This window comes from Balaenoptera physalus, assembly GCF_965194825.1.
Source record: "Balaenoptera physalus genome assembly, chromosome: 2".
Lineage (NCBI taxonomy): Eukaryota > Metazoa > Chordata > Mammalia > Artiodactyla > Balaenopteridae > Balaenoptera > Balaenoptera physalus.
This window is the reverse complement of record NC_138883.1, coordinates 120807521-120833318: the sequence shown is the minus strand read 5'-3', so window position 1 is coordinate 120833318 and position 25798 is coordinate 120807521. Positions and strand designations below refer to the sequence as shown.

Below are 25798 nucleotides of genomic sequence, written 5' to 3'. Positions count from 1 at the left end.
AACAAAAATGAATATTCTCAATAGAAATATAACAGAATCCATAATCTCTACACATATTATTCAATGTGCATAATATGATTCAAAAGTACTAGGCCAGTGATTCTTAAAATATGATCTGCATATTCCTGTAAGTCCCAAGACCCTTTCAGGGGTCTGCAAGGTCAAAAATATTTTCATAGTAATATTAAAATGTTATTTGTCCTTTTCTCTCTCATTCTATCACAATACTACAGTGCAGTTCTCCAGTGGCTACATGACTGTTTGAGGAAATCATCTCTCTGATAACTACCAGAAGGTATGCATCTGTATTTCTGTGTTACCTAAAAATGTTTAAAGTAGTAGGTTTTAAGTATAAATATGTATGTTTAGAGAGATTAACTCAGTTTGTTCTCAGTACAGTAGCTTGTGCTCTTATAGTTGTAATTTCTGTAACCTCATTATCATCCAATAAATGGACATTTGGAATCCCAAAGATTTTCCTGTGCCTACAACGAAACACAACAAGAAGTACATTTTGTTACCTTATATGGCAATAACAAATTTTTTGTAAATTTTTATAAATTTTAAAATTTATCTAAAACTATAATTTTAGATTTTGCTAATATTTATACTAAAATACAGAAGACTCACTTTCCCAACCCACAGCACCAACATCTACATCAAAAGATGCTGATAAAGATGAAACTGTTAACAGAGATCTCTAACTTATGGAAAAGAGGAATCTATTGTAAAAAATATTGTGTAAAATTAAAAATAAGTGAAAGTACGATGAAAGTTATCTTTCTCTTGGCTTCAGAGATGTTAATAATTTATGTTACTGTGTCTTTTGCAACAGCAATGATGGCCATTTTGAAAATAATTCCGTTTAGAGAAAAATTAATTGAATGTTTTATTTTTAACATAGATGTGATGAGTTTAAAAGTAAAAAATTGTTCAGCTTTTCAAACCAGAAAGGAAAAAGTCACTGAAGCATCATATGGGTTAAGTTATCATATTTCATTGGCTAGACAAGCACAGTTGCTAAAAGACTAATAAAGGTGACCTTGCTAAATGCCTGCTAGATGAAAAATCAGTGAAAGAAACTATGGCACTGCCACATTCCAATGATACAGGAACTTGCTGAATAAAAGATTTAACTGTAAACATGAATATTAAGTTAATAAAGCATCGCAAAATTGTACTTTTGCCTAACAAACAGACAAATCTATATAGTTGGGTTTTGTGTTTTAATTGTATTTGTCCAGTATCAATAACAACTAAATACTGAAGAATTCCTTTATGTGAATGCTTGGCAACAAACAAAAGTGGTACTGAAAAACTCAAAGTATTAAGTAACTTTTTTGGATCTCATGGTTTATCCTAGAAAAACTGTATTGACTTTTGCAATGATGATGTAAAAATAACAGTGGGTAAAACTGCTGCCTTAGCATTAAGCAAGACAGTTGCACCAAACTGTACTGGTTGTCACTGCATTCTTCATGCCACACATACAGTTTAAAAAAAAAGAAAAAGAAAACCTGGTTTCACTTAACAACGTCCTTGATGAAGTAGTAAAAATTATTAGTTTTATTAAATCTTGATCTTTGAGTACACATCTTTTTAGTATTCTGTGTGACAAATCACGAAGTATGCAAAGTACTTCCACTGCATACGAAAGCACAATGATTGTCTTGAGGAAAGTGGCTCGTGTGATGGTTTGAGTAAACCACCCACGTTTTCGTGGATCACCATTTCCACTTCAAAGAACAAGTGATAGATATTTGGACTTTTGGCAGACATTTTATTGAAAATGAATGAGGTGAGTTTATCAATTCCTAGAAAGCAAAATTTTTGTTGCCAAGGACAAAATTTGTGAATTAAGTTTATAATTAGAATTTTTTAAAAACTTGTATCCATGAATATGAGCTGTAAAGACTCCTCTAATGAGATGAGTGGTGATACTGATGAAGGTAATGTTTTGATATTGATAAAATGTGTCAACATTTGAAAGATTATAAAACTCACTAAAGGTTATTTTCTAAATGTTACAGGATAGTGAAAGATCCATTCAAAGCACAATACAGACCAACAGATTTTAATGTAAGGGTATGAAAAGTTCATTGATATGGTTTCAGATTCCACACTGCCAATACCCTTTAAGAATTTACTACTTGTCAAGTTCTGATGTAGTGTAAAAGAAGAATATCTACAATTTTATGAAAAGGCTATTAAAATACTCCTTTCTTTCTATATAGCTGTGTGATGCTGGATTTTCTTCATATACTTCAATCAAACCAATATAAAACAACACACAGTTAGCAGAAATGAGAATCTAGCAGTTTTCTACTAAGCCAGACAGCAAGTCAAAAATGTAAAAAAATACCATTATTCTCATTAAATTTCTTTTGTTTTGGAAGACAGTTATTGTAACTAAAATGTTATTTATATTAAAATAAATGGCTTTACTGTTGTTATTTTCAAAAGAATAAATATTTTAAAATTTTCTCAGTTTGAATTTCTAATATAAGAAATATCGATATAACCCAAATAAACAAAAGCTCTGAGAGCCCTAAATAAATTTTAAAAGTAAGGAGCCCTAAGACAAAAAATTTGAGAACCACTGTACTACACACATAATGAAAACAGGAAAGTGTGAAAATACAATCAAAGGACATCAACCCTGAAATAACCCAGAACTTGGAATTAGTACACAAGGATTTAAAAGCAGCTATTACAAGTATGGTCAAGGATGTAAAGGAAGATACCTGCAGTGACTGCACAGATAAGAAATCTCAGCAGAGAAATGAAACTATAAAAAGAACCAAATGAAAATTTAGAACTAAGAAATACAAAATCAGAAATTTCCTAGATGGGTTTAATAGTATATTAGAAATTATAAAAAAGTCAGTAACCTTGAAGATAGACCAATAAAATTATTCAATTTGAAGAACAGAGGGAAAAAAAACCATGAAAAAGAATGAACAGAACTTAAGTAACCTACAGAAGAATATAAAGATATCTAGAATATGTGCAACGGGAGTCCTAGAATAAAAGAGAAAAAAAATGTGGCATAGCGTTCTACGTCAACAGGCCAAATCTGGACCTCCATCTGTTTTTGTACATAAAGTTGTAACGGAATACAACTCACTCACTTACTTACAAGTCTATGGCTGCTTCTGCTCTACAACAGAAGAGTTAAGTAGTTACAACAGAGACTATGGCCAATTAAACCAAAAATACTTCCTATGTGATTTACAGATAGCTTGCTGTCCCCTGGTCTAGATGTTTTATGTCCTTACTGAAATTTTTCGTCTAGTTATTCTATCAATTACTGGGAAAAGGTATTAAAACCTCCAACTATAATTACGGATTTGCATTCCTCACTTTAGTTCTGTCAGATTTTGCCTGATGTATTTTGAAATTCTGTTATTGGGCAGTTACACATTCATGATAGTTCTTTCTGATAAATTGATCCTTTTATCATTACATAATGGCCTCTTTATGCTTGGCAGTACTCATTATCTTGAAGTTTGCTTTATCTGATATTAAAAAAGACAAACCAGATTTCTTATGCTCACTATTTGTATGGTGTATTTTTTTCTATCTAAAATATATTTCTTTTAGGTAGCATATAGCTGAGTCTTGCTTTTTATACACCTGGTAATCTCTGCTTTTTGACTGGAATATTGAGTTCATTTATACTTTTCACTCACTGCTTTTAAGAATTTCGTTTTATCAGCATTGAAGTGGATGTACATTGTTTATGAGTTTTGAATACAATTATATCAACCATAAAAATAGACCAAACAATTCTGCTTGTCCGTCAGAAAACAATTCTTGATCATGAGATTTCAGGTCTTCATTTTGTTCTCATTTAAAGTAATAAAAGGTGCTTGTTGAGCACCTGCATTAACTGGAGAAAACTGCAAAGTCAGTGAATCTGGAAACTAACATTTATGACATACAGATGGCCAAGAGGCACATGAAAAGATGCTCAACACTGCTAATTATTAGGGAAATGCACATCAAAACTACAATGAGGTATCACCTCATACCAGTCATAATGGCCATTAACAAAAATTCTACAAACAACAAATGTCAGAGAGGGTGTAGAGAAAAGGGAACCCTCCCACACTGTTGGTGGGAATATAAACTGGTACAGCCACTACGGAGAACAGTATGAAGATTCTTTAAAAAACTAAAAATAGAGCTACCATATGATTTAGCAATCCCACTCCTGGGCATATATCCAGAGAAAACCATTATTCAAAAAGATACATGCACCCCAATGTGCAATGCAGCACTATTTACAATAGCCAAGACATGGAAGCAACCTAAATGTCCATCGACAGGTGAATGGATAAAGAAGATGTGGTACATATATACAATGGAATATTACTCAGCCATTAAAAAGAATGAAATAATGCCATTGCAGCAACATGGATGGACCTGTTGCTGCATACTAAGTGAAGTAAGTCAGAGAAAGACAAATATCATATGATATCGCTTATATGCAGAATCTAAGAAAAAAATGATACAAACTTACTTATTTATAAAACAGAAACAGACTCACAGACTTAGAGAACAAACTTATGGTTACCAGGGGAAAAGTGTGGGGGGTATGAACAGACTGGGAGTTTGGGACTGACATGTACACACTGCTTTATTTAAAATAGATAACCAAAAAGGACCTACTGTATAGCACAGGAAACCCTGCTCAGTACTCTGCTAATAACCTAAATGGGAAAAGAATTTGAAAAAGAAAAAAAAAAAAATTTGAAAAAGAAAAAAAAAGTTTCAACAGGGAATGCAGCAAGGAGATCTGATGTTGGTTAAATTATGGACTCTTTCCAATTAGTTGGCTCTCCCTCCAAAGCAAATGTACTAAAAATAAAATGACTTCCTTTTTGAAAAAAATTTTTTTTCTTTTTATCATTCTGTAAACAATTTGACTATTACATGCCTTGTAGTTTCGTTCCTGTTTCCTGTTCTTGGGGTTTTGTTGAGCTTCTGAGATCTGTGGATTTATAGTTTTCATCAAATTTGGACATTCTATGGTCATTATTTCTTCCAGTAGTTTTCCTGCTCCAATTACACATATATTAGGCCTCCTAAAGTTGTCCCATAGCTCACCAAGGCTCTGTCCATTTTTTTCCTGTGTTTTCAAAATTTTCTGTGTTTCATTTTGGACAGTTTTTGCTGCCGTATCTTCAAGTTCACTAATCTTTATTCTTGTAGTGTCTAACGGCAGGACATACATTCTTTTCAAGTGCACAAGGTATATTCACCAAGATAGAGCATTTGTTAGGCCATAAAATAAGACTCAATGAATTTTAATACTGAAATATTAAAGACATGTTCACCAAAATTAAATTTGAAATCAGTAATAGAAAGCTATCTAGGAAAAAAAAATCACAAATATATAGAAATTAAACATTCCTAATTTTCTAAATTAGAAAATTTTTTTAATGAATGATGAAAAAATATCAAAATTTGTGGGATGCATCTAAAGTACTATTTAGAGGGAAATTTATATCTTTAATATTTACATTTAAAAACAAGCAAAATACAAAATTAATAAAGTAAAGTTCTACCTTAAGAGCAAGGTAAACCCAAAGTAATTAGAAGGAAGAAAATTAAGAGCAAAAATCAATAAAAAGAAAACAATGAAAAAAATTAACAAAGCTAAGAGTTGGTTCATTGTTGGTGTAGCTGCTCTGCAAAACAGTCTGGCAGTTCCTCAAAGGTTAAACATAAAGTTACCATATGAACAGCAATTCCACTCCTCGGTACATATCCAAGAGAAATGAAAACATATGTCCACACAAAAACCTATACATGAATGTTCCTATCTGCATTATTCATAAGAGCCAAAAAGTAAAAACAGCCCCCACACACACAAACCAATCTTACACAGATTTTTCATTCAGAAAATACAGCAGAAGGGAATATCTTTCAATTCATTTTATGAAGCCAGCATAATGCCAATACCAAAATTAGACAAAGATATTGGGGGGCGGGGGGAATTACAGATTATTTTGATAAAGACAGACCTAAAAATCTTTAAGAAAATATTAGTCAATCAAAACCAGCAATATATTAAAAGGATAACGTATCATGGTCAAGTAGGGTTTATCACAGTAACTCAAGGTGGTTTAACATTCAAAAATCAACCAGCGTAATTCACCAAATTAACAGAATAAAGGAAAAAAAACATGATCATTTCAACAGATGCAGAGAAATATTTGACAAAATTCAACAACCATTCATGATAACAACTCTCAGCAAATTGGGGACAGAAGGGAAGTTCCTCATCTTGATACCATTAAAATAAATAAGCAAGCCACAGATTGGGAGAAAATATTTGCAAAACATGTATGACAAGTAACATATCTGGAATAGATTTTTAAAAAAACTTCTACAACTCAATAACAAAAAGACAAGCAATTCAATAAAAAAGGTGCCGTACATCTGAACAGATACTTCATATGGAAGATATCTGAGTGGCCAGTAACACAACAGTGTTCATCATCACAGATATCAGGAAAATGCAAATTAAAACCACAATAAAGTACACCACTACACATGCACCTGAATAGCTAAAATACCAAATGTTGGTGAAAATGAGGAGCAAGTGGAACCCAGATACATAGTTGGTGGAAATATAAAACTGTACAACTACTTTGGGAAGAAATGATCCAGAAGGGTGTCAGAGTCCAAGCAAGGTAGGGAGGGTTATCTACATAGGAGGGCTGAATGTTCAGTGCAGGGTGTGGGAGCCTGAGTGGGGCAAGGAGAGCATTTGTGCAGGTTAGCGTACTGGCAGGGTCCAGGTTTTTCACTGCCAATGAAAGGCATTACAAACAGGGAAAGGGAGAGTCAGAATTGACCTTGGACTGGAATTGGTGGTGTCACTGTGAACTCATGGTTTTCAGTGTAGATAGACTGATAGTGAAATAGATATAAATGTTTGTATGTGTATATGAATACATATATGTGTATATCTGCATACATATATACATACCTACACACATTCCCTAGCTTTTTTCACTGAGGGGTCCTGGGAACAGCAACAAGCACAATTAATATCCAGATGTCAGCTTCATACTATTCTTCACTAAAAGGAACCAGGACTCCCTGGAGAAAAGACTGATGCCAGGGCTGGGATAGGAAAGGTACAAAAAGCCTGGAACATCTTATTCTGTCAGTAAGTAAGAAAGGCCTCAAAGAATGATGGGAACATGTCAAGAAGACACAGAAGCCACCTTGAAGGGGTTCTCACTGGCCAAATGTGGAACAATTTGTACATCAATTAAAATAATAACAACAGATTTTCACCCACTGAATAAAACAGGAACCATAAGTCCTATTATAAATAAATAAATATTTATTTAACATTCATTTATAAATAAATAAATATAAATAAATAAACTGAAAGTGAGGAGAACTGGAATATTTATATCATTTCAAAGTACCTCCTCATAAAACATTTATTAACTACAAAGGGAAAAATAACTTTACAGTGGAGAAGTTTGACAGATATCAAAGCCTTTAATATATTTAAATTCCTTATGAAAAATTTAACCAAATGGTCAAAGTGAAAATCTAATAAGGCACAATGAAATTGTGTACCATCTGATAGTACGAAATATCACTTTTGTGATATTCCTGTCAAAGATGTATATATAACCTAAATTGAATGGTGAGGAGACACCAAACAAATGCAAATTGAGGGACATTCTATCCTACAAAATAGCTGTCCTATAATTTTTCAAAAGTGTCAAGGTCATGAAAGTCAAAGTAAGGCAGGAACTGTTTGAGATGGAAGGACACATGACAACTGTATGCAACATGTGATTATGAACTACATCCTTTTGCTATATAGGACATTATTGGGACAACTGGCAAAACCTGAACAAGGTCTCATGATTAGATAGTATTAATGTAAATTGATGTTAGTCTCCTAATTTTAAAAGTTGTATTGTGGTTTTATAGGAGAATGTCCTACATATCTGGAGATGATGGAGAATCATCTCAGCAACTTACTCTCAAATAGTCCACAAAAATAAAGGCTTTTACTCTGTCCTTGAAAGTTTTCTGTAAACTTGAGATCATCTCAAAAAAGCTTTAAAGCCTTAAAGAAAAATACACACAGACACAAATAAATATGTAGACATATATATATATACATGTCGAAGTCTAACTCAGAGTTAATGAATCAGAATCTCTGGGGCTTACATGATTTATGTTAAAGAAAGTCTTCAAAGCCTTTAATGTATTTAAATTCCTTATGAAAATATTTCAGTAATCCTATATTCATGACAGTAATGTTGAAGAAAGCTGACTGTATGACATTTATTTACAACACAGGTAAGGATGCCACTGGTCATTCCCTGTCATTCTGCTATCCTACTTAATAACAAGTGTGTTGTTACTGAAAAGTCAATGTAAATAAAAGTTTGTCTCCCACCATACTTTCTTGTAGAAGTATTATTGATTAGGAAGGTTGTGGGTCTGATCTTTTGTAAATAAATTCAAGCCTAAAGATTAGCTATTCATGTAAACTAGGACAAACAAGATTTCTACCAAAAAAATACCTATGTGCCACACCTCATTAAATGCTAGGGAAGGCTCAAGCTTACTTGCTCAATAAATGCTTTCACAGCCTGACTAATGCAGTTATCACAAGCAAACAGGTCACATGGTTTTGACTTTGTTTATTTAGTAACTATTTTACATTCTGAGATCTTATCTGACTTCAAATAAGCTAAATAACACAGAAAGTATTAACAACCATCAATACATTAGATCTTACAAAAATTAAAAATTTCTGCTCTTCAGAAGAAAGTGAATAAAGAAGCAATAAAAAGACAAAGAACCCAATTTTAAAATGGGCAGAAGATTGAACACTTCAAAACAAACTTCAAAAGCAAGACTTAAATTTTTTGCCTATTTTGAAACTTTGAATGAACCTAATGAACCTCTGATGGAACAGGGCACTGAGATATGAGATTTTTTAAAACGGATATGACTTAATATCCTGTTTGGAAATACATTAAAAATTTTTTGAGATATATAAAAAAATTCATTTTCCTCCACACAATAAAGACTTAAACTGGCTGAGAATTGTATTCACTGAAAACCTGAATCATCTAAGAAATGTGAACAATCATTAGATATTGTTAGTGATTCAACTTTGAAACCAAAGTATTCCTTTTGTAAGTTTTGGAGAGTTTTAACTGAATAGCCTAGTATCACTTACCCATATGGATAAGAATTTTCTGAATTTCATGCAACTAGACATAATACAGAAATAAACTAGGTGTTCAGGAAGATATAAGACCACAGTTGTCACTCACAGCTCCCAATTTTGAGATTCTGTGTTCATTAATATAGATTCATCAGTTTTACTGACAGATTTTATAATATATAGGCTTTATGGTAAATAAATGTTAACGTGAACTTATAAAATCCATTTAATAATAAAATGCTGCTTCTACCAATTTTATATTTAGTGTTGTGACATAAATTTGACAAAGTATTCCACTGCTTTAAAAAATGCGAAAAACAATGCTGGATTTAAGAACTGCTATGTGTTTTACTGAGGCCAAGAAATCCACAGACCTGTCAGGACACATTCACCATGGTAATGGCTAACTGTTTAGGTACACTGAATAGGACACCAATCACTGAGATGATTGTTCCACAAATATATACAGTTCTTATCCCCATAGAATTTTGCATGGCATATTTTATTGCAATACTTACTGGTGCTACTATTTTTCCTGTCTGTCCAACTTGCAAGTCATTGGGAACAAAGCCAGCATCAACAGCAGCACGAGAAGCACCAACTAAGGAAAAAAATATTTGTCATTTTTTTAAGCTCTATTATTCAACTAGCTGCAATATTCACTGATAACAGTAAAAAAAAAAAGACATTGATATAGTACATACATAAAACATACATTATAACCTGTTTGGGACGTCATTATATAATGCTCCTTTACACCGTAACTTCACAGCTTTTAAAGAAAGGTATTATAATATCTTTACCCCTAGGACCAGATAAAGAAAAGAGTTACATATAACACAAGATAAAGGCTTAACCAGTATTTTCTATCTAAAAATAAAAATGAGAATTTAACTAGCCTTCTATCCTCATTCAGCAGGAGTCAAAAGGAGCCCTGTACTTGGAGAAAAGGTACCCCTCTCCCAGCAGGGGTCAACAATGAGCCTCAGGTCCTTTTCATCTCCATCTAGAGAGGACAAAAAGGGGGAGCCCTAGTGAATACTCCTCACTACCTCTTAACACTCACAGACTCACCTCCACTACCTATCATGAGTCAGTCAGGACTGATCACATTCTGCCCTTCACTTACATCAGTCACTGCAACAAGCCCCAGACTCAAAGGTTATCCTTCATAACCCATACACTGATCCCCACAATGCCCTGCATGCTCCCGAATCTGCATCCTTCTCCCACTGCTCCCCAATTCCTGAAACCTTACACTATGATTTCTGGAATTCACAGCCTGATACCAGCAAACCACAAGTCTCTGTATCTTCCACCTATCTGTCTAAATGTTCCCTGAGGACAAGGATTCCCCTGCAGCCCTCTCCAGCAGATGTCACTTTGTCTGCCACCACCTTCATACCACTGGGCCTAGAGGTGGTACACCAGGCCCTCACTGCCACTCTCAGAACGTTTCCCCTCCTCCCTCCTTAAAACCCTTCAGCTTCGAATCTCATATCATCAGATTATGTCACCCATATATTGCTGTGTCATCTATCAACCAGCAGGTCAATCCCCTTCATTCCTCAATTATTTTTATCTTCTGGGTCTTTGTCACTTTCTCCAATACTAGTCTTGTCTTAATTCTTGAAGACTTTGACACCTGGCTTCTCAGTTCCTTGAGCAACTCTCCTCCAGTCATCTTGTCCTTCACTCTACCCATATCCCCAACCAGCCCATTAGCAATATCCCTCAATAATCTTGATTTCCAAAGTCTCTCTGTGACCTCCCCTTTCTAGCTGACTCTTTTCAGTACCCTACTCCAACAACCCTCTGACCACACTGGGATCCACAATTCTATTCATTGTCCCTCTCTCCCCTCATGTTCTCTCTTCTTTCTTTACCCAGCTTAATTTCTATGATCAGTGACTCTAATCACTCCTTTGCATATGTCTTTAATTTCTTTGCCCTCCTCTTGTACCATCACACTCAAGTGGAAATCCTCCATCTCTGGTTACTGATTAAGCAATCTTTCCATCTTTTCCATATCTGTCCTACTATAGTTTTACATGACTGGAGAAAAACACCAATACTCAGTCATGTTAACTGGGTTTTACTTTAAATAAATAGGCGTTAATTCTCTCAATCTTTCTTAAGCTATCGATAAAATTTCATATCTTTCCTTCTCTCTTCAAACTTCCAATACTCTTTAACATTCTGCCTATTTCACTGAAAAAGCTGAAACAATCAGAAGAGAATTTCCACATGCTCCAACTAACACATTCACCCATCAACCTGCAGCTGTGTTCATATTCTCTCTCATCTACTCAAGAACATCCCTCCAGTAACTCTCCTGTCTATCTCGTGTATAATTAATCTCTCCCTCTTAACTGAAGCATTCCCATCAGCATATAAGCATGCTATTATTTGTCCAATCTTTAAAAAGTCCCTCTGTTCGTCCGCTCCCCCTCTGGCTACTGTCTATTTCTCTGCTCTCCCATATAGTTAAAAGCCTCTAAAGAGTTGTTTGCATTCACTGTCTCCAATGCCAGGCCTCCCATTCTATTTCTAAAAACTTTTTTATTAAAATATAACACACATACAGAAAAGGACACAAATCACAAATGTGCTACTGCTCAATGGCTGATCATAAACATAAAGTGGATACAACCATGTAACTACTACCTAGGACCATTCTTTTAAACCCACTCCAATCACGTTTTTGCCCCCACTACCCACCACCCCCATTACTAAAACTGCTCAAAGTCACCAATGACCTCTAAGTGGCTAAATCAATTAGTCACCTTTCAGTCCTCATCTTCCTTGACCTTCCGTCCTTGTAGCATTTGACATAGGTGATCACTCTTTCCCTTACTGAAACACTTCATTTGGATTCCAATACATCATACTCTCTATCCTGATTTTCCTGCCTTACTTACCCATTCCTTTTGGTCTTCGTTATCCCTTTCTCCCCTACCTCTTAATCTTGCAGAGTCTAGGGCTTAGCCCTGGGACCTCTTTTATATCTACACTCAGTTCCCTTGGTGAGTTCATCTGGTCTCATGGCTTCAAATACCAAATAAATGCAATTGATTTCCAAATTTCTATCTCCAGCCCAAACTTTTGAACTCCACATTCCTGTAACAATTGCTTAATTGACATCTCTATTAGGATGTCTATTATTAGACATCTCAAAACTTAGTACAGTCATTCCTCGGTATCCGCAGGGGATTGGTTTCAGGAACCCCGCCCCACAAGGATACTGAAATCCAAGGATGCTCAAATCCCTTATATATGATAAAAAGGCATATATTTGCATATAACCTATGCACTCCCTCCTGTATACAGGCATACCTCAGAGATATCGCTGGTTCGGTTCCAAACCACAACAATAAAGCAAGTTACATGGATTTTTTTGCATATAAAGGTTATGTTTATACTATACTGTAGTCTATTAAATGTGCAATAGCATTATGTCTAACAAAACAATGTACATACCTTAATTTAAAAATACTTTATTGCTAAAAAATGTTAACCATCATCTGAGCCTTCAGCAAGTCATAGTCTTTTTGCAATAGTAACATCAAAGGTCACTGATCACATATCGTAACAAATATAACAGTAATGAAAAAGTTTGAAATATTGCGAGAATTACCAAAATGTGACACAAGAGACATTAAGTGATCAAATGCTGTTGGAAAAATGGCACCAATAGGCTTGCTCCAAGCAGGGTTGCCACAAACCTTCAATTTGTAAAAAAATGTAATATCTGCAAAGTGCAATGCCTATACTTTAAATCATCTCTAAATTACTTATAATACTGAATAATGTAAATGCTATGTAAATAATTATAAATACAATGTAAATGTTATGTAAACAGCTGCCAGTGCAAGGCAAATTTATATTGTTTTTTGGAACTTTCTGGAACTTCTTCCTTACGAATATTTTTGATCCATGGTTGGTTGAATCCATGGATGCAGAACCCTGCACATATGGTGGCCTGAATGCATGCCCAAAACTGAACTCCTGGTCTACCCTCGAAAACTGTGCCACCTGGGGTATTCCCCATCTCAGCTAATGGCAACCCCATCCTACCAGTTGCCAGATAAAAACTTTTCCTCATAATCTATATTCAATCTATCAGGAAATCCCAATGGTTCTACCTTCAAATATATATCACAAAACTATTTCTCCCCACATCTACAGCTACTAACCTGATCCAAACCATGAGCATCTCTCACCTGAATGACTTAAACAGTCTTCTAATTGATCTCCCTGTTACTGCACTTATCACCCTATAGTCTATTCTCAAAACTGTAGCCAGACTGATGCTTTTAATATGTGTCAGATCATGCGACTCTTTTGCTCAATGGTTCCCCATTTCACTCAGAGAAAACCAATCTCCTTACGAAGGCCTACAAGCCTTATGTGATCTGGTCTATTACTTCCAATCTTATCTCTTACCACTCTCCCTTTCTGCACTTTTCATTCCAGCCACACCGGCCTCCTTGTTATTCATCACAGAGGCCAGACACATTCTTGCCTTAGCATAAAGCCCTTTGCACTTTACTGGTCCCTCTACCTGAAACACTCTCTCTCAGATTTCCTCATGGCTTGCTTCCTTACCTTCTTTGAACCTTTATTCGGATGTCTCCTCATTAAGGCATACTCTGACCAGCTTATTTAAACCTGCAATCCTCCCCCTCCAATCCTCCTCCTTCTCTTTTTCCTGTTCTATTATTTTCATAGCATTTACTACCCTCTAACACACTATATTATTTACTAATTTATTGCGTTTACTGTCTGTGGTAGGCAGAAAAATGGCCTCTCTAAAGATATATTCACTTTCTAATACCCAGGACCTGTGAATATTACCTGTATGACAGCAGATATAAAAAATTAAGGATCTTGGGAGAAGGCACTTATCCTGAATTATCTAGGTGGGTTCTAAATGTCATCACAGTATCCTTGTAAGAGGGACACAGAAGGAGATATGAAACAGATACAGAGAGAAGAAAGTAATATGAGGACAGAGGCAGAAACTGGAGTGATGCGGCCATAAGCCCAGGAATTCCAAGGCAGCCTCTGGTAACTGGAAACAAACAGATTCACCCCCAGAGGGAGTGTGGCTCTGCCAACACCTTGATGTCAACACACCTGTGGTCTCTTGAGCTGTGAGAGAATAATTTCGCTTATTTTGTTCATTGCTTTCACTTAGCTCCTAAAATAGTGCCTGCCATATGGCGGACACTTGATAAATATTTGTTCAGTGAATGAATGAATGAAATATCCTCAGTCAAATACCACCATCTGATTATAAAGAGTCAATATCCTGCCTTTACTCAGACAAAACCATAACTGTTTCTATGGGTACACATATTAGGTAATATAAAAGCACAGGAAAAGCTTAGAAAGTTATACACAAAACTCTCAAAAGGGGAAGAACAAAACAGATATTTTTATAAAAAGAAGAATATATTCATGTAATGGTTGTATAATTAAAAACTAAAATTTTTTAGTTTTCTGATTTTTCAAAAAACATCATTCCATTCGCAAATATACTTTTAATAACAAGATCTCTCTTCCCTATAAATTTAAAAATTAATGTTAAATGTTAATTTCTACTTGTATGAGAGATTTATGTTAGACCACCAATAAAGGGGAAAAAAAAAGGCATTCCTGAATCTGAAGTAGGCAATGAAGCTGACATTTAATTTTTTTTAATGGAAAAAAACGACTAAAATGTGGCAAATGTTAAGAGTGTCATATAAATAATAAAAAAGAACATGGACAACCTCTCTTCACTGAACGCTACACCATTTACTTGGAGACTAAGAAAAACTGTTTCAGAGAGAAAAGTTGAAAACCAGAGAAAGCAAAAAATCTGCAGCTTTGAATGACTTATATACAAAAGAAATAATGAAGAAAAAATATCTCCAACGAAATGGGAACATTTTTCTACTAAGGAAAGTAACTTTACCTGCAGCATGTAGTTGATCTGCCAAATCGTACAACAATTTAAAGTTCTCTCCACTCTTCAAACCCCGACCTCATTTAAAAAGATGAAAAAAAAAATTGAGCAAATATAAACTCCACTCCATAAAAATTTTGAACTTCGTATATATGAGTGAATCTTCATCTTACACAACTGCTATCTCCTCTATGAAGCCTTTCCTGAGTTCTCCAATGATACTCCTGTACTTCTCTTATAAAGCATTCAACACTACTGTAATTAACTAACTGGTTAACTAATGGTATAATCAGTCTTTAAAATCAGTCTTCCCCACTAGAAGAAAAACTCTTTCAATACAAGATCCTTACCTATCTTGGTCACTGCTATATTTAGCAATACTTAGCTGAACAACTGAAAGAAGTTATTATTTTCATGGAAGTCATTCCACTAGACTTTCAACTCCTTAAGAGCAAGAACAATCTGCCTTTTCCTCTTTGTTTCTTCAGCACTTTGCAATGGGCCTGGCAGAGAACATACATCCAATAAACATTTCTTAAAAAAATAAGTGAATAAACTAGTCAGATATACCTTTTTTTAAATATTAAATTATTTCCTCTCAATGCCACTTGCAATAGGAGGCTGTTTGGAAGCTTAATTATTTCATTTGATGTTTAGTTTGGGAAGATTTTTAAATCACAGCAGTTATTTTTTTAAAAAGCCAGCAGGCTATAAAATGTGGGTCTTTTTGTTTGTTTCTTGGTCTTTTTTTTTTTTTTTAAAGTAAGAAACATGACGTACAAAAAGAAGCAAGTCTTGTGCAATATTAACAGCTTTGATACTAAATGCGAAAAAACTTTCAAAGAGTTATCCATAGAGACCTGGACTGCACTGGAGGTCTTTTAAAGTAGAGTGAAAGGTGAGAATCATACAACACAGCCCTGAGACCCCAACCAGTTCTTTCTGTGATTTCAGAAGTCAACCAGACTTTTCTGAATAACACAGAAGTCAGTCAAAAAGACAAAGCTATGGAGTTGAGATTTGTACCATGCTCCCCCTGGTGCCAATGACACAGATTTGCAATAGAAAGTCCAAACTGTGTATTACACTCATGATTTAATTTTCCTAATCGGTAAAATGGGACTAATACTCGCAACTTACCTACTTCTTACATTTGAAAAAACACTTGTGCTCCTCTAAAATGAGTACTAATAAAAGCAAAGTATTTTAAGTTTACATCATTTTTTAAAATTAATAAATTACAATATTCCACTTACCACCAGATACCACCACTTTGGCGCCTGTTAGCTCTGGTCGATCGCTTTTTGTTAATTTCTGGTCAAGCCATTCTGATATCCCCACTGGGGAAGCACTTGATGCTACATATATTGATACATATAACAACACACAGAGCATGAGTTCAAGTTCCACAGTAAAAAATAATTTTTTAAGAGAAATACACAAAGAATTAATTCCAGGAAATTTAACTTTGTTACTGTGAATTTTTTATGCCACTAATTTCACTCTCTCTGATTTTATGAAAGACAACTAGATTCCAGCCTTCACCTCATTAGCTGTATGACTTTTGAGAAGTCATTTAACTCTGTGAGTCTAGCTATAAAACTGGAATAAGCCTCTCTCTATGGGGTTCAATAAGATACTGTATATGTTAAAGTATAACACCTTCCGTAAGTTAACTATTATTACATTATTCCATTATATTGAATCTCTATTATAACAGGCAACAGTGAGAGGGCAGTAAAAAATCTTTACATCAACATAACGGGTTAATCTTAATGTACCCCCCACTCTCCTACCCCTTTGATGTACACCAAAGCAAATATCCGAGGACCAAAAATGATATAAATATTTCTTATTTTTGTATAAACTTGGGAATAACATTTAGATTGAGCTCTCAAACACTCTGCATTAGAAATTTAACTAGAAGCCTTCTCTTACTCTAATATAATCTCTGAGCTAAAAAATAAAAAACTGAAATAAATACAAACAAATAAAAATGAACACTCACCCTTTTCTGAGCTGCCACTACCTCCACTTGTTGCTGCAGCTTCAAAAGATGTTCCTCGGACAGAAAACACCTTCACTTTCTCATCACACTTCACTGTACATAAAGCATTTCCTGAAATACACATTTATTTTTTAAAAACCACCATGAAAGGCAAAAAACCTCCCAAATATTCCTTTGAGGTTCAGAATTTACTTCACAAAGAGAAGGAAGAAATAACTGTAGACCAGTTACTTGTTTTCTACCTTTACTAAGTATAGGATAAAAGACTATAACACTGAAGAAACATATCAGGGGCTCTCGGTATAACCTTGGATGTCTTTAAAAATAGAACAAGTGGGCTTCCCTGGTGGCGCAGTGGTTGAGAATCTGCCTGCCAATGCAGGGGACACGGGTTCGAGCCCTGGTCTGGGAAGATCCCACATGCCACGGAGCAACTGGGCCCGTGAGCCACAATTACTGAGCCTGTGCGTCTGGAGCCTGTGCTCCGCAACAAGAGAGGCCGCGATAGTGAAAGGCCCGTGCACCGCGATGAAGAGTGGTCCCCACTTGCCGCAACTAGCGAAAGCCCTCGCACAGAAACGAAGACTCAACACAGTCATAAATAAATAAATAAATGAATGAATGAATGAATGAATGAATGAATGAATGAACGAACGAACGTGAATTTCTAAAAAAAATAGAACAAGTGCTGAACTGCCTGGAAGAAACAAACTGGAAAAGGAAGTCACACTAATCAGGTACACTCTTCCTAAAAGGAATATAAACAAAAGCTTCCTTCTCCAAAAACAACATAATCAGTAACTCAACAACATGAGCTGCAACAACTTAATAAGAACGAAGCTACTATGCCTTGCTAAGGGAGGAAAATAAGTGAAAACACGATCAGGCATAAAGGACAGGAAGTGTGATGCATCAAGACTTTTAAAGGATTTGAAACATTTCTTATGGATTAGCAATCACATTAAGAGAGACCTAAACTATGACCAAATATATCCCTTTAAACACTACTAACAATGAAAGATCTGATTTGAGAATTGCCCATTTATACTGAAACACACAACTTTGATCAGAAAGAACAGAGTTCACTGCCTCCTCCAGCCCCACTAGAGACCAGGTGCTTAGCAAAAGATCAACTAAAGAGATACCAAAATGAATATCGTAATGCAGACGGAAATGAAGTAGAAGCAGCAAAGAAGACTGAAAATACTACTTTACAATAAAGATGTTAAAAAAAAAAGAAGGGCTTCCCTGGTGGCGCAGTGGTTGAGAATCTGCCTGCCAATGCAGGGGACACGGGTTTGAGCCCTGGTCTGGGAAGATCCCACATGCCGCAGAGCAACTGGGCCCGTGAGCCACAATTACTGAGCCTGTGCGTCTGGAGCCTGTGCTCCACAAGAAGAGAGGCCGCAATAGTGAAAGGCCCACGCACCGCGATGAAGAGTGGCCCCCGCTTGCCACAACTAGAGAAAGCCCTCGCACAGAAACGAAGACACAACACAGCCATAAATAAATAAAATAAAAATTAAAAAAAAAAAGGATTCTTTCATATACAAATAATATTGTGCTTAAAAAAAAATACTACTTTAAAAAAATAGAAAATTTTCTTTTCCAGGTGCCACTTACAAAATATACTAAATAGTAAATCTAATTTTTATTGATCACTGGAAAAATCTCACTCTGTACACTGAATGATCAGGAAGGAAAGAAGTGTGTTCCAGATTTACCAGAGAGAATGTCATGTCATGGTCCAGCGGCAATTCTAAGACTAAGATTTTCCTCAGAAATCTTTAAGATGGTCCATATTTCAAAATCCTATCTTCAAGATTAATCTCTGCTTTTAAAGTTTTCAAAAATTTAACATACTGATTAATTATTTTCATTGGGTACTTACCTGCATAAATGGTTCTCACAAATGTGTCAGGTGATTTGATTGCAATGATGTCAGAAATAGGGGCAACATCAAGTTTGGCTGCTATTCTGGGCAAAAGGTTCTAAAAGCAAAATAAGTAGTGAGTTACACACATACATGCTGATGGGATGGCCATAAAGTATCAGCAATAACATTCTCTAAATGGAAATTCTGTAGAAATTTTAACTTGAATATTTTATATTTCACATGCATCTTTAGACATAACACAATTTCAAGCACAACTTTTTGGATAGTCTTTGAGCATAACTAAGAGTCAACAATTACTCTAACTACATTAAGAGTTTTATAGCGATAAACTACCTTAACTCAGTAGGCTGAGTTATGAGATACGATACTTGCTTTAATGATCATCATTTATGAAGTATGACAGTTATAGACTACTGAATTTAGATAATATAGAAAAATATTTAGAGTAGTAGTAAAATTCTCAAATACTGAGAAAGAACATACTTGTATATGTTTATTTAATGTACATGAAAGAAAAAATTTCAAAGCAGACATTTTCACCTTTTTAAAAAGTGATGCTGTGGGCTTCCCTAGTGGCGCAGTGGTTGAGAGTCTGCCTGCCAATGCAGGGGACACGGGTTCGAGCCCTGGTCTGGGAAGATCCCACATGCCGCGGAGCAACTGGGCCCGCGAGCCACAACTACTGAGCCTGCACGTCTGGAGCCTGTGCTCCGCAACAACAGAGGCCGCGATAGTGAGCAGCCCGCGCACCGCGATGAAGAGTGGCCCCCGCTTGCCACAACTAGAGAAAGCCCTCGCACAGAAATGAAGACCGAACACAGCAAAAATAAATAAATAAATAAATTTATAAAGTTCCTACCAAAATTCTAAAAAAAAAAAAAAAAAAAAAAGTGAGGTTGCATTTAAAAAGATCAAAACTAACCTAAGTGACCATCAATAGGGGATAGGTTTATAAATTATAGTTCATCCATATAATTTTAAAAAATGAGAAAAGTAAAGCACAATGCCTCTCTCTCTCTCTCTCTCTCTCTATATATATATATACACACACACATATATATCTGAACAAAAATTAATGTATGTGCTTTTCCTTGTATATGCATATAACATCTCTGGAATAGATACATGTGGTAACTTTGCTCCCACTAGCAGGGACCACTGGGCAAGCCACATTATTACCAGGCCTTAGTTACTTCACCTCACAGTGAGAGGAAGAGAATCTCTATGCTTCTAGTCTAAATTTCTCTGACTCTCAGGCTCTAAAACAGAATCAGTTAGTGAAGAATGCATATCCATGCTTTCTAGACTCAGAGGTTCTCTTAGATGATGACACCATCTAAGTGTAATTTTAAAAGTGAAGTGTTGCTTTTATCACATAAATAGAAAAGGTGAATTCTACACTACTTTCTACAGAGAGCTTACTCCATGGCATCTCCTAAACTCAGTACATGATACCACCTCTAGCAGGCAAACTTTCATTATGACAGTACTCAAGTTCCTCTCCTCACTCCATCCCCAAACCTCTGTTCCTCTAAGAATTCTCTCAGGATTATCCTCTAATCACTCCTTTATTCTTCATCCTCTCGCATGCATGTACAATTATACTATTTAATTGCCACTAACGTGTATTTTGATTTAAAATAATTTTTAATATACATACTATATGACCCTCAACTAAATTGATAAAGCACCCTGAGAACAGAGGTTGTGTGTCTTCTGCTTCTTGTGTCTCTGCCTCGTATCTAATAAGCAGTTCTACATAAATCGATGCTAACAAGTGTTGAAAGCCTGAATCAAATTTCCTCCTGTTGCATCTGAAAATCTATAAAGATTTTCTAATTTTCAGTCTATTGCTACCTATGTTATATAGTAATCCCCTTTCAACCATGATAAAAGAGCTACTGAAAAGTACCGTAGTTTATAAATCCACAATTAGAAAAAATTAAGATTTCATAGGAAATAAAGGGCTTGGGAAAATAATTAAAATTCCATTAAACATAGCTCTAACTTGATAAATAAGAGGTTTAGAAGACACCTGCTTTTAAAACAAACCAAATTTGTCAGCATTTAAAGCCTACTTCAGTAAGTAACTCTTTTCCTGAGCCACGTTCTTTAAATTGTTCAGGAAATACTGCTGAAATATTGTTACCTGGCTGAGCATATTCTCTTACAAATTTTATGATATGCAGACTGTGCTTCTTTTTAAAGTTTTAGAACTTTCTAAACTTGAAATTTAATATCTTTTGTACTTCTATTATACCTTGTTTTATTTTAGCACTTCTTGAAAAAAAATTTACCACAGTACTTAAAGGCACATGTTTTTCCAGGTCCGATCTTCTGTCTGAATGTCCTGAGAGGATGGATGGTAAACAGATCTATTTCTACACTATCCAACAGGCTCAACCACATGGTTTCAGGGAAGGAGAGGCAATAACTAACAGAGTGTTCTTTTGATGCACAAAAAGATGACAGATTTTTAAATTCTAGCATACTAGTACAAAGGTGTGGTATCTTGAAAACACAATTGGTGAAGAACTCTTATACAGCCAATTGTTTAGCTTCATCTGATGGACTCTTCCTCATTCCAAATCCATTCAGAGGCTGCAGCACCAGCTACTATTATGTGACCTTTGTTCTCAAAACTCCCATATGTCACAACATAGCAATCAAGGCTAGAGTATTAAAATTTAGCTAATCAGATACAACAAACACCCTTTCTTGGTTTAACAATCTTTGAGGTAAACTGTCATCACAGAAACTCAGACTTAGGAAATTGTTTAAATCATCCAACACAGAACCAAACTCTCAGAGATGGAATGGTCCATAAAGATCTTTTAGTTCAATGCTCATCTACAACAACCCAAAGTACAGTAGCTGGATGTCAAGCCTCTGACTTAATCATTTCCAAGGGAAGTGAAACCTGCCATAGAAAAAACCCATTCCATTTTAACATTTCTAGTTGGTAGATCATAGACATCACTTGGCCAAACCGCATCATTTTACATATCAGAAAACAGATTTCAGGAGTCATATATCATATGTCATATATATAGAACCATCTTACTTAGCAATTACTAAACCCCACACAAAAATGGGAAAACTTATGATAGTCTGCAATGTGACAACCTAATTGTTGTCACATTGTTATTAGTAAAAGAACAATTATTCATTAAACTCATGTACTTACATTGTAGGTTACAAATTCTGTTATTGCCTAGAAATTCTACTAATCTTAAAAGAAAAAATTTAATGAATTCAAAGTGATAATTCTGAGGTTAAAAACAAACTAGAGCAATTCACATGGGTGACAGTGCAAGATCCCTACACGTTTGCAGTGATCCACGTCTAGAAGCAGTATTGCACTACAGATAAATATTCACAAACACTATTCATTTTGCAAGAAAAGAGATCAATGTATTGGGAACTCACTGCTATTACCACTCGACATGGTTAGCTGATGAAAGAGCTTATATCTTATTCCCCAAACTCATATTTAAAAATCAATTACAATTGTGAATGTAAAAGGAAAAAAAGTCAAATCAAGACAATTCAAAGAAGAAATTTAAATGACTGATAACTATATGAAAAGATATTTGATCTCACTATCAATCAGAGAAATGCAAAATTGTTAAAGATATAATTTTTCACACATCAGATTGGGGGGAAATGTTAAAATGTACAATAGCAAGTGTTGGCAAGCTATGCAACTGGTGGAGTGCAAACTGAGGCATCCTTTCATGAGAGCAATTTAGCAATATACATCAAAATTTTAAAAGCACATAGTCTTGACCCAGCTATTTCACTTCTAGAACTCTGTTCTAAATAAATACCAGCCCATGTATACAAAGGTATATACAAGGACGTTTCTTCACAGCAAAGTTTATAAATATAAAAAATTAGAAACAACTTAACTGCCCATCCTTGGCTAACTATGAAATATTATGCAGCCATTTAAAAAATGAGACAGACACATTATGAGCAAATATTTTCAAGATATACTCTTAAGTGAAAACCACCAGTCACAAAACAATTCATGCTATACTATCCCATTCTAGAAGTAAAAAAAAAAAAAAAAAAAATTGTACATTTATTATAATTTGAAAATCCATAGGAAAAGGCTTAAAAGAATGTACAACTGTTAACACCAGTACTTTGGAAGAGGGAAGAGAGTTGGGAATAAGAAAGGGGAACTGTGATATCTTGCTCTGCATACTGCTTTACTGTATGCATCTTTTATAATAAGAATGTATTTGTGTACAACTTAATTTACCATCTTTAAAAGTAAAAATAAAAACTACAAGCTGCAGCTTATTAAGAATGGGATAAAAGAAAAGGGAGCTAGAATAATACCCATGGTCACAGGGAGAGCAAGAAAGACCCACTGACAAATTCCTTCTCTTGGGCTCCCCCTACATTCCCCCTCCCTTTTTTTTAACCTTCATGCAGACCACGACCCATTTCATAGCACATTCTTTCTTCAGACATATCACAATGCACATGATCAGATTACACCTTTCTCTACCCTAAGGATGCCTTCAGCCACCACACAGCCCTTCCCAAATCCCCCAAGTAGATAAATTTGGCCTTTCTAAATATTCATCAGTCACCCAAACAAAGCCATCTCTTATGATGGGTTACTAATACAAATGACGTTCACACAGTGAGACAGTTCAACATTGTTTTTAAAGAAAAATGATTTTTTTTTAAATAGTTTTCTCCATAACAAAATCTGAAAATGTGGAAGTGGCATTCTAATAAATTATGACAAAATCTTGAAAGAACAGAGTTGTCTCTGACAAAATGGAAAGCCCGGAGATAGCATTTTTACAGAAATTATAACAAAATCTTGAAAGAATAAATTTTAGCAAAACTATCACATTAATTCTGAAAGCCAGGATTAGCTATCTAAACAAAGTCTGTTGTACATTTTCAGCACAATGAAATCTAACGCTTCCAAGTAGTGACATCAGATTCCACAGTCTCAATCTTCTCACCTTTCCAAAGGCAGATGCTCCAGCACAGATGTGTGTGTAATTAAACTGCTTCTGAGTTGCCAAAATCAATGGTGTCAGTTCCTCTGAGAATTAAACACATTTGATAAACACATTTCATAGTATTTTATTTATTTCATAAATTCATAAACTTATTTATTTCCACTGGAAAAACTCACCTGGAAGGAGGCCTTTGTACACATCATGCTGAGCCACCAGAACTTTCGCTACACCTGCTACTTTGCAGAGATCTTGTGCCACCTATGAATAAAAGAGTTTTTAATTATCCATCTAACAGGAAAATACTGATAGAGCCACCACTACAATTATCAATAGAGCATAAAATCTTACTGGCCAACTGTAAAAACTGTTCTTATGGGAAAAAGGACTACTTGGGAATAAAAAAATTATTTAACAAAGAAAATCTTAAGCCAATTGATCTTACTGTCCACTGACCTTAAACAAAAATTCCTGCCTTGAAAAAGAGAAGTACTAATTGATAAACCAAAATCAACACAGCTGTCTACTCAAATTTAGTTGTACATTGTGCTCTTTCCTTTCACTCAGTGCAAATGTAAATCCATCATTTTAGAAATGGTGAAAATGAAGCAACAGTTAGATTCTTTCTCTCACAATAACAACACAGCCAATACACTTCAGACTCAGGGTTCCTAGAGCGAAAGAACAGGAGTTAACCACACTGGTATACAGACTACTGCACTTTATCTGGCAATAATAATTTCTGCTGATTCTAAAATCAGTGAGTGAATCTGGGCAATAAAGAAAATCTTATATAACAGTCTACTGTGAACTACTGAGTGTTCCTACTCACTGACATATATTTATCTATGATGAAGCAAAATATTTTGTATTTGAAATCCTCATTTCTTCTGTTTAGAATCAGGATGGGGTTCTGGGAAAGCTTTTTGACCACTCAGACTTCCTGTATACAGAAGGCAATTAGAATTCCTTCTTTTAAATCTCTTTAATTACAGCATAACTGGTTTCTGCTTTAGGAGAAACATGGTAATCATATTATGGTCTACTGTCTTCTTGTTTACCTCCATGCTGATTCACTGAGGAGTAGGCATAAAATGCTGTGCCTCCTGTCGCCTCCCTTGATGGAGAGTAACATTGCAACAATATTCACTGAAGAAAGAATGCAGTGCAAAAGCACCTCTTCTGAATCAAGTGTTCACTGGAAGACAATCTTGTACTATCAAAACCATCTTTTTTTTTTTTTTTAAAAACCAGCAAAAACTTCAGGCACTACACAGAAGAATCACTTGCTGTTTATGATAGCTACAGAAAACAATATAAAACTGAAATATGCCTAGGCTATTAACAGAGTCTCTATATACAGGTACTGATTGTTTTTCTTTAAGATTAAATGTGACACGACAATAAAACTGTAACTGAAGAAAAGATGATTTGTTTTGATTTTTCTCAAAATAATGTAAATAAAATAGCATCAAATATTTTTTAAGTCATAATAGAATAATTATTTTAAATCACAGCAAAATAAATAATCAAATCCAGAACTAGTACATCTGAAAGTAGGGCAACCAAAAAAATAGGTTAGCTATATCATCATACATTGTGGTTAATAACTATACAAGATTCAACAGCTGTTAGCAGGATTTTGGTAAAGAAATCCACATAACCCCAAACCTGCTTGAATACATTCTTTTAAGATACCAATTTCACGTAAGAAATTGGA

General features: G+C 35.0%; 1 protein-coding gene across 1 annotated transcript in view; it reads right to left on the bottom strand.

Moving 5' to 3' along the window:
- ETFA (electron transfer flavoprotein subunit alpha) overlaps window positions 1-25798 on the bottom strand; it is a 92858-nt gene that overhangs the window by 52060 nt on the left and 15000 nt on the right. Inside the window, exons 3-9 of the mRNA XM_082452687.1 lie at window positions 24258-24339; window positions 24082-24164; window positions 19082-19181; window positions 17191-17301; window positions 16439-16540; window positions 15192-15260; window positions 9748-9830 (exon numbers count right to left, since the gene is read on the bottom strand). Coding sequence (XP_082308813.1) covers window positions 9748-9830; window positions 15192-15260; window positions 16439-16540; window positions 17191-17301; window positions 19082-19181; window positions 24082-24164; window positions 24258-24339 — 630 coding nt within the window. The remainder of the gene's footprint in view (window positions 1-9747; window positions 9831-15191; window positions 15261-16438; window positions 16541-17190; window positions 17302-19081; window positions 19182-24081; window positions 24165-24257; window positions 24340-25798) is intronic.